At 42.7% G+C, this 10,572-nt stretch overlaps 1 protein-coding gene across 2 annotated transcripts in view; it reads right to left on the reverse strand.

Moving 5' to 3' along the window:
* Window positions 1-7,382, reverse strand: part of STYX (serine/threonine/tyrosine interacting protein) — a 41,556-nt gene extending 34,174 nt beyond the window's left edge. Inside the window, exons 1-2 of one of the 2 annotated variants that reach the window (XM_072629700.1) lie at window positions 7,038-7,327; window positions 41-202 (exon numbers count right to left, since the gene is read on the reverse strand). In XM_072629700.1, the coding sequence (XP_072485801.1) occupies window positions 41-202; window positions 7,038-7,094 (219 nt within the window). In that variant the 5' untranslated portion in view covers window positions 7,095-7,327. Of the gene's footprint in view, window positions 1-40; window positions 203-7,037 lie in introns of both variants that reach the window. The other variant, XM_072629701.1, reaches the window with a different exon arrangement.
* Window positions 7,383-10,572: the final 3,190 nt, after the last annotated feature.

The following is a 10,572-nucleotide window of genomic DNA, read 5'->3' on the forward strand; positions in this document are numbered from 1 at the left end:
CTCACCCCGCCAAAGAGACCCTCTCACCGACCCTCGTCACCTGTGGGTGGAGGGACCCGCGTGGCCGCTGGAGATTCCGTCCCTGAAGCCTGCTCGGATCTTTTCCTCTCGGTGTGGCGGCCGCAGCAGGGCTGTACTCAGCTCCCAGTCCCGGCGCCCAGTCCGCGGCGCGAAGGACCTTTTGTGAGAGGTTTGCAGGTCTCTGTGGAACAGAAATCTCCCTCGCTCCAATGTTCTGTGGCCTCTGGGTGCAGAATTCGCCGTGAGTTACTTTTTTGTAGATGTTCTATGGGTTGTGGGTTCAGAGCTATGTGTATGTGCGTCTTTCTACTCCACCATCTTGGCTCTGCCCCCCCCACCTATCTTTTTCAAAGTGATATTCAGCCATACTTTTCCATCTTGTACTTAAAAAAAAAAAGTTTTATTGAAGAAATTTGTCTTTACATTAGTTATTTCCAAGTACTTTCAGAATGAATCCTCCCCTCTCCTGTGACAAAGAACAATGAAGCAAAAACATTTAATATAGAAACCTTTCTAAGACTACATAAATACTTTGTGCCCCACAGTACCGTATCCCACTTTTCTGCCATGAGGAGGCAAGGTATGTTTTACCTTTCCTCATGGACTTTTCCCCATTACTTCAGAGTTCAACTTCCTTTTAGTGATTTTTCATTTACATTGTTGTTCCTTACTGGGCCTGACCTGACTCAGACTAGGAGGGGGACTGTCCTGTGTCACATATTGGAATGAAAAGAGACGCCTAGATCATTCAACACTAACAAAAGGATATTTAGTCACAACAGAAGGATATTCAATAAGGACACACACTAAGGCCACCTGAGCTCATTTAGCATAAAGAAGCTCGATTGCAGGAGTTGCCCATTGTGGTCCACTAATCAAGAACACTTTTAAGTTCCTCATGGCTGCTTTCTATTCTGACAACCAGAAGTGATGTCAAAAGCCTGAAGCCTGTACTGTAGTCCCTTAAGCTATCCAATTACCAAGAATGGCTTCATTATCTTTCATGAGAACACTTGGCCATTAGGTCATTCACAACTAGGGACAGTTTTGACTCCTCTCTGCTCATATTTCTATCTTTAATTTTGTCCTTGTCCTATTACCAATTTCTAGTGAAATAAGTGAAATAACAACAGGAAGATGGGGTATTCTTGCTTTACCTTTCTCTACTGTTTCTCCATTTCAATGCTAGATCTTTGTTCAAAATATATGCTTCCAATATCAGGTATTCATTTTAAAAAATCAGAGACAATGTTTATTTTCATAGGAACCTTTAAGACGACCATGGATAAAGCTATATTCCAGATAAAATCATATTCCCCACATAGTGACATAATTCTTCTCTGACTCTATCTACCATGCCCCAGAAACCTCTCCATTCTGGAAGTTTCATAAACTGGAATTACCCTCTGCCTCTTCAACCTCTCCCTCTGATTCCTCCCAGAATCTCCATTTTAAGAAAGATGACAAGATCATAGAGATCTTTATCACTCCAGATTCTTCTCCCAGCTTCCTTTACCAAGCTCTAGTGCCAGGTACTTACATCTCCTCCTCTCTGCCCCTCCTCCACATCTCAGCTTCCTTTAATAAGGTGACGTTTTAGATTTTTCCCTCCATCAAAACTTAAAAGTGTTGGGTTTTGCTTTTAGTATTTATTAGACTATAGAAGAATTTAGTACTTTGATTGTACCTAAAGGCAATATAATCTGCTAATGGAGCACACCTTAATATGTTTAGGGAATATTCCTAACTATTGACCCAAAAAGACTTTCTTTGTGCACAGATCTTTCTCATGATAAGACAGTAAAGGGTACAAAGAAATACGTCACTTGATACTGACTGAAAATGCTGAGGCGGAAAAAACAAACTAATGATAATTTTAGTTTGATAATTAGTTTAGCATCATTTGCTCAAAAAACTGCAGTTTTACTAAAACTAAAACAGTCTTCAAACATTAGGTACTCACATCTCCTCCTCCCTGTCCCCCCCTCCATCTTCCAGCTTTCTTTTATAAGCTGTCTTTCTACGATTCAGTTTGTATTTGTATTTCCAGAATTTAGCACAGTTCTTGGCATTTTCCACAGCGAAAGGAGGAAAGGGGTGAAAACACTATTCCATCACACCAGGTCTCCTGCCTCTGCTGGAAGAGGAGAAACACAATTCCATCAAGCACCAGACTACTTTCTAGGAAAGAGGAGAAAGGCCATTCCAACAAATCTCCAGTCTTGCTCCAAGCAAGTATCTATTCAACTGAACTGCAAGATTCCACCCAGAGACCTAATGACCATGAAAATCTACTCAAACTCATCCCTCAGAGACAAACTCTCCCCATTTCAGCAAATCCTGTCTCCCCAGCTGTCACTCCATTCCTACCTACTACTCCTATTCTTACTTCCCCTTCAACCCCAAGCCCCCCAAATCCCACTCTAAAGCTGCCTATGCCTCCCACTGTTTTCTCTAGAATGCCTGCTCCACAGGCAACAAACTTACTCCATTCTAAATCTTTTACTTTTCCATTCGCTAAAACCTGGCTCCCTTCTGATAACACAGCTTCCCTTGGCCACCCTTTCCAGCACTGGTTGTATTTCCAAGCCCCAACTCAGTAGCTGAAGTAGAGGAGTTGGAAAACTTCTTACTCTCCATTGCCATTTCCAGATTTTCCCCCTCCACCATCACTCAGTAATCTTTCCTCTTTTGAGGATCACTCAATTCATATCTAATTGCCCAATAAAATTCTGCTAGCTGTTGTCTACCAAGCTCCAAGAGGAACTTCCACTTTTCCCTCCATGATTTCAATGCCTAGCTGACAATCTTTCTTCCCAAATGCCTGCCCTCAAACTAGGTCAACATGCACACGGATACTCCTTCTAACACCTTAACCTCTCAGTTCTTCAACTTATTACTTTCTCATGACCTTCATCCCACCTCAGCTACAGAAATGGTCAGAACCTTGATCTTGCCATCACTTACAAAAGCATTACTTCCATGTTTATGAACTCTGAAATTCCCTTATCTGATAATGCTATCTTGGCATTCTTTCTCTCCCCAAAACAAATTCTATTCTCCATTAACACCATAGCCTTGAAAATCCTGATATTCAGTTGTCTCCCAAAGCATCACCTTTACTCTAGCTACACTCCCCTCTTTTCTGAGAGGGTCTTCTTCCCTGCTCATCTCAATTTATCCATATGCCACTATCCCATGGGAAAACCTGGCTTTTCCAGCAAAAGCAATCCCCTCTACACATACAAGTGATACCACTGCATGTTCTCTTCAGTAAACTGCCTCCTCTATCATCCCTACTTTGTCACTTATCTACAATTTCTCCCTGTCTACTTCCAGATTACCTAAAAACATGCCTAGGTCCCCCCATCCTCAAAAACTCTCATTTGATCTATCTCTATTTCAGTTAGCTACTGTCCCTCATCTCTCCTATCTTTTGTGGCTACATTCCTCGGGAAGGTCACTAGGTGTCTCTACTGCCTCTCTGCTTATTTTCTTAACTTTCTACAGTCTTGTTTCTGATCTCACCTCTCCTCTGACACTGCTACCATCTTGGTTCTGGAGGGTATCATCTCTTAACTGGATTGTTGCAATAGCTTCGTTAAATCCATCTGCTGGACAGATAATTTTCCTAAAATGATCTTCTAAAGCTCAGACTTAAACACGTCATTACCCTACTCAATAAACTCCAGTGGCTCCCTATCACCTCCTTATCAAATATAAAATTTTCTATTTGGCATTCAAAGTCCTTTCTAACCTGCCTCCTTCACCTTCCTGTTCTTCTGGACCCTCCAGGCTTAAGACTGATTATCAATAGCAACTGTTGCTGTTTTCCTCCCAGCCTGATGTAGTTATTTTTCTTTGACTCTCTAAAGAAGCCATCCCCTGAATACTTCCTAAACAGGCCTATTTACTGAATGGCCTCACCCTAAGTGAGTAACTGCACTGACTTTGGCTTAAAGGGGCCAAGGTCTCCCATTGCATCCTGGGCCATCTCCAGTCATCCTGATGAATATCTGATCACTGCATTCAGAAGGCTCTGGAGGAGAAATGAGGCTGGTGACCTTGCACAGATCTCCCTCACTCAAAACAGTCAAGTGCAAGTCATATCATTTCTCTGATGGCATGGTCTTCTTTGGCAACTAAGGATAAACACAACAACAATACACTACACCCTCCCATGTACCCAGTCAAGGTACTCCATGTCCCAACTGTGAGCATTTTTACTTGCTATCTTTGAAGCATGAAATACTTTCATCCCTCCTCATCTTAGCTCCATGACTTCCCCAGCATCCTTCAAGTTCTAGATAAAATCCATTTTACAGGGAGTCTTTCCCAATCTCTCTTTAGAACTTGTGTCTTCCTTTTTTTATTTCCTATTTATTCCACATCTATGTAGTTTGTACATTTATTTGAATACTGACTCTCTCATTAGATTGTGAGCTCCTCAAGGGTATGGATTGTCTTTTGTCTTGGTATACCTACTGTTCGGCATGGTACAGGTTCTTAATAAATGTTTCCTGACAAACTGATCAGTATAGACTTGACTTGAAAAATGATTGGAAAGGTAGTTGGCAGCTCTATTGTGGAGTGTCTTAAGATTCCAGGCTAACGAGTTTATATTTTATCTTAGAGACAGTAAGGAGCCATGATGATTAGGGATGGGGAAGGTCAGATTTGTTTTAGGAGTATCAATTTGGTATTTGTGTGGAGGACAGACTGGAGGCATCGAGAAAAATTAGCAGGCTTTTGCAATAGTTGTGGCAAGAGATGATGAGGGTCAACTAAAAAAAAAAAGATTTGTATGAGTGAAATGGAAAAAAAATGGAAATAGGATCAACAAGACCTAGGAACTGGTTGAATGGGTAAAACGGAAAATGTTAAAAAAAAAAAAAGGGGTGGGGGAAGCCAGGGTTAATTCCAGGATTTGGAATCCAGTTTCCACATCTCTAAAATGGGAGTAATAAGTGTTATAACTACCTTACAAGCCTGTTATAAAAATCAAATGCAATAAAGTACATAAGATGCGCTATAAACTTTACATATAATGCAATATCAATATAGTTACACTACTAAACCTCCCTTTTTCATTTCTCAATCTTGTACTTGTTTCTGAAACCAAGAGTAAATAACTTAAGCTCCTTGATGACAGGTACTATTTGATTTTTTGTTTTTGTATTCCCACTGGCCAGAACATAATACCCACTTTACCAAATGTAACCTAATATTATATTTTGCTCACCATTCTAACTTGCTGAAATCTTTTTGCATCCTGATATCTAACAAGTGGCACTTAAAGTTACTTTTTCATGGTACTTTACCATTCCTCAATATGACAGGTATTTTAATTCTCTTTCCATCCTTTTCAATGCCTACTCTACCTCAAGGGGCAGTACGTGGTGAAGTGGAGAGAGTGGCCAGGCCTGGAGCAAGGAAGATCTAAGTTTAAATCAGGCCCCAGACATTTACTAGCTGTGACCCTGGGCAAGTCACTTTACCCTGTTTGCCTCAGTTTCCTCATCTGTAAAATAAGCTGGAGAAGGAAATGGCAAACTCTAGTATCTTTACCAAGAAAATTGCAGATAGGGCCACAACTGAAAAACTTTACCTTACCCTTCTTCCCTTAATGCTGTCACTCAAGATATTAGCTGATCGTTATGACAGCTCAAATTTTATACATAAAGTATTTGCCTAAAAGTCCTACATGGAAAATCAGGAAAGAAAAATAAACCAATACGCAAATCACAGAAATCTCACTGTGCAAATATCCAAATAAGGATTATTACATAAATTTCACATTACTTAAATGATTTTAAAAAATATAACATAAAAATGACATTACTGTGCTTTCAGTTCTTAAGTAATAGCATCCCCAAAATATGCATACTTATTACATTACATGTCTTGATAATCTTGTAAAAGGTTCTTAAAAACAACTGACTATACTGTAAATCTTACTTAGTTCTTTTTCCCCACTTTTGAATACAGGATTTTAAAACCTACTATTTTCAAAATCTTCCCTAGGACCTAGGTAATGACAGTAAGAAATTTTAATGTGCAGCAGTGAACCAAAATGTGTGGCAGTGATTCTAATATCAAAAGACAAACTGTTCTCACAGAATATCTCGAAGAGCTCAAACGTGGTTCTACCAATACACATTCTGGAGTTACTTTTTTTCCTTCAGGTCTCCTGATTTCCAGAGGAGAGCAAATGCTCAAATAACTGCACACACCAGGCTCCCTTAAAGTGTAAAGGATGGCATTTTTGAATAACAAATGCTTCTTTTCAGGCTCATCTTGAAATAATTCTCTCATTTGTTTCCCCAAATACATTTTTGGGTTGAATTTGGGATTGGAAAGTTGAGATCGCTAGTAATGTTAGATTTCTTTCTAGCATCATACATTCATACTTCTGAAAACAAAAAATTATTTCCATATGTTCAAGAAGACTAAGAAAAATCACCCCCAAATCAGGTAACGTGGACTTTTGGTAAACCCCAACAAAAACAAGCGCTGGGGAAGCATTCGGGAGTACCTTTCGGTCACCTTACTCCTTACATTTATCTCAAGGAGACAAGATTTGTAGATGGAAATGCTCAGCCCCCTCCCTCCGCCCCCACTCAGAAGTCTACCAAACTTTGGAAAACTCCAAGCGTGCTGGCAAAGTCCTGCCCCCCCCCCCCGGAGGGCCCGGCCGAGAGCGAGCCCGGCTTTCAGGGGGGTAGAAGGGAAAAACCCAGGTCCTCAGCCGGGCAGGGCTTTCTTCGGCCACGCTCGTCTCGAAGCACCCCGGCAAGGAGGCAGCAGGAGGGCAACAGCCTGCTCTGCTCCGCGGAGTGAGACGATCTTGGGGGTCATCGCTTCAGCTCCCAGGTAAACCCCACGTTAACCAGGGAAGTCCCGGGAGCCCCCGGCCAGAGGCGCAGTCTGGAAGGGCCAGGCTGAGGCCTGGGGGGCGCCCCTAGGCCGGACCCGGCCAGGGAGGCCTATCTCTGCCAGGCAGCGGCCCGACTTACCTCGGCATCTTCTTTGGACTGCGGGAGGGTGGGAAACTCCAACTTCACGTCCTCCATGGCCCCGGCCAGCCGGTTGGTGCGGTCTGGAGGGCCAGCCGGCTGTCCAGCCCGTAACCCTCAGGCAGGGAGCGACGGCTGCGGCAGACGAGACGGCCGGGGGGTGGGGGGGTGCGGGCTGGCTACTGACACACCAAGGCCACTGGTTCCCGGCGACTCCGGCGGCTGCGACGGCGGCGCGGCTGAGCGTTGGGAGGCTCGTGCTCCGCCGCCATGCTGCTCCTGCTCACCCCACCCCCCCTACCCCGCCCCTTCGGCCTCCCGCACTCCCAGGCAGCACGGTTCACTTCAGCCCGGCCTAGGCAGCGACCCAGACCTCCCCGCGCCTGCCCAACCAGCGCAGGGCCACGTACAGGGCTGGCCTACCCTCCCGCCGCCGTGTCCCTGCGCCGGCCTTGGCCACGCCTCTCCCCCGGTCCAGCCAGCGGAGCTGACGTAGACACGCGGGCACTTCCTCCTGCCGCGGGCCGCTGCCGGGCAGGCCGAGCCACTGGACTCAGGAAGTGGGTCTCGGTTCAAGCTAGGCCATCCTGGCTCGTCCTTCCAGGCCCGGGAGTGCCAAGTTCCGTTTTTACCCAGTTGCCTCGCCGAACTGGCAGCCTGTTAAAATGCCCCACCACGGGATAAGCCCAGTAAATGGGGTGAGGCAGTCACCCTAGAATCCAAGGTCAGTCTTTTTTCCTTTCCACACGCCCCCTGCCTCACGCACATGAAGAGCATCAACATTGCAGTGTCTCCGTAGGAGTACAAACGAACTAAGTTCACTTTATTAACTTTTGTACAGCGTGAGGGGCGGCCCAGCCTGAATCCTGTGGGCAGGCTCTACCTCCCACCCGCTGGGTTGGACCTAGGGCAGGTCACTTAACCTTTCAGTGGCTCCAAGAAATCGCGAAGCAGATGCCAGATACATGGTGGTGGATGACGTTTCTCCACCAGATCGCTAGAAAAATGAAGTAAGTTTAGTAGAAAAGGTGTGAACGGTGCGACTTGCAAAAATGCCACACTACTGACACAATGACAAATCAAATTTTCTGTAGATTTTTTTTAAACCTTCTATAAGTAAGGAAAATATCTGTAAGGATCCGGCAATAATGTGAGGAAGAAGGCCCTTCACCAAGGCAGGCGGTAACTGAGCCTTACTTTCCAATCTCGGGTTTCATTTCAGTGGCCCTCCAGGTTGCCATTATGGGCAGTCATGCCTTCAACTTTTGTGAGGAACCTCTGGTCTGATTCCTGACAGTCTTCTTTTTATTCTATTATGCCCATGCCTTTTCTTTTTTCTTAAATATTTATACTGATTGGCTCAAGTGTCTGAAGGAAAAATTAAATCCCTTTTCCCCCTCTGTTACAGTAAGGGTGGCAAGTAACTGAATAGAGGAAAACATATTTGGACTATATAACTCAGTTTAGGTTCACAAAGAAAGGGAGGTCGTTTAGTCTCTCCTTTTCCTGAAAGGAGGCCAACAATTAGTGACTTGCTCAACAGTATACCAGTAATAGGTGATACTTGATCTTCTTAAGTTTTAACTAAAAAACAATCCTAAGAAAATTTAAGTAACAGGTTACCAAAACATTAAGTAGCTTTCAATATTTCAAGATGTAGTACCACATATTTTATGTAACTGTTGAAGAAAAAAGATTAAACCTTATGATTAATGTTTTATTATGACATCGAGTCAAAATCTTTCAAAAATAGACAACTCAGAGTAGAATGTCAGATGAAAGAAATGATTTAGCTGATCTTTGCCTATTAAAGCTAATTAACTGAAGCAAAATTTCAGCACTTTTTATGAGTAAACTGCAGCAGGGAAAAATAGTTTTAAGGATATATTCATACATATCCAAGATGATCTGGGAATCAACCTGAGAACCCAACACAGGCAGCCTCGTGGTGAAAAGAAGCAACCCTACTAAAGGCACTCTATCTCCTTGCTTACCAATTCACCCCCCAGCCCCAACTCTAGTTCCAAGGCTATCCCAGAATCAGGGACAGCCCAACACTGGCAAGAACTGCCATCGCCTGGGATGCCTTCCCACCTTGTTTTCCTTCTTCACCCAGGCTACTTGACTCAAAAAGCCTGGATAATATGTAAGTACCACCTGCCCTACCACTGCATCTTCTACTTACTTAACCTAGAGATCACTGGGCCCTGAAAACCAGCCCCATTGTTGCACACTCAGGACCTTCAAGACCTTCCTATCTACCCTGTGCTCTATTCCAATGTGAGCTTCTTGTGAACACTGTCTCAGTTTTACCATTTGTATCACCAAAACTTAGCACATAATAAATATACCTTACTTAGGTTTGAAATTAAAGTAAAATGAGACACTTGCAGAACATGTGACAATTAACAAAAAGGTTTACTTAGCCTTGGCAGAGGAAGGAAATTGAGCAGAAAAGGATATTCAAGCAAAGATACAGAATTGATTCCTTTGGGCTCAGTTTTACTGCTGCCATGTTACTCATGATGATCTGAGATCAGAAGCCTGAGAAAGAAGCCAGGTGACTATTGCTTCCCCAGCTTTTGTACTTATAGCATGAGGAATTAAAGTCTCAGTACCTTTTCAAGGAAAAAAATCTAGCCTTGGTAGGGCCTTAAAGATATTGCTCCTAACACAAACTCATTTTAATTAAATGAATTACCATTAACACAGTATTGAGAATACAAACTAATTGCTTTACGAAACATATCTGTTAAATACTATTAAGTGGCTTGCGCTGTAAGCAATCTCAGTGTATTTTCCACCCCCCTTCCACACTCTTTGTATGGGAAGTGTGATCATCGTAAGATGTAGCATCAGGGATCTTAGAAGTCATGCAGTCCAACATGGAAGTTTCTTTTAAAAAGGGCACACAATATTCAGCTAATGTTTGAAGGCTGTTTTCGTTTTAGTAAAACTGCAATTTTGAGCATGATGCTAAACTAATTATCAAACTAAAATTATCTTTAGTTGTTTTTTCACCCTCAGCATTTTTAGTAAGTATCAAATGTCATATTTCCTTGTAGCCTTTACTGTCTTATCATGGGGAAGATCTGTGCACAGAGAAAGTCTTTTTGGGTCAAAAGTTTGGAATATACCCTAAACATACTAAGGTGTGCTTCATTAGCAGGCTACCTTACCTTTAGGTACAATCAAAGTACTGAATTATTCCACAGTCTAATAACTACTAAAAGCAAAACCAAAACCCAAATATTTTCAATCCTGATGGGGAAAAAATTTCCCCCCTCAATTCAGGCAAGATTAGTTAAAAAAAATTTTTTTTAATGGAAGGAAACACTATGCACACAAGTTGATTTGAGAGGCACAGTAATGCATTATAATGTAAATGAAAATCCATGATTACTGACAGGTTTTGCTTTAAAACTAACTTTTAAATCCCTCAAATTCAAGAGACACTGATTTGGGCTATCATATATAAAACTTACCAAAAACCCAAAAAACCATGACAAATGTACTCTCAGTCAAGGCTACTATA

The sequence above is a fragment of the Notamacropus eugenii genome, chromosome 1, assembly GCF_028372415.1.
Source record: "Notamacropus eugenii isolate mMacEug1 chromosome 1, mMacEug1.pri_v2, whole genome shotgun sequence".
Taxonomy (NCBI): domain Eukaryota; kingdom Metazoa; phylum Chordata; class Mammalia; order Diprotodontia; family Macropodidae; genus Notamacropus; species Notamacropus eugenii.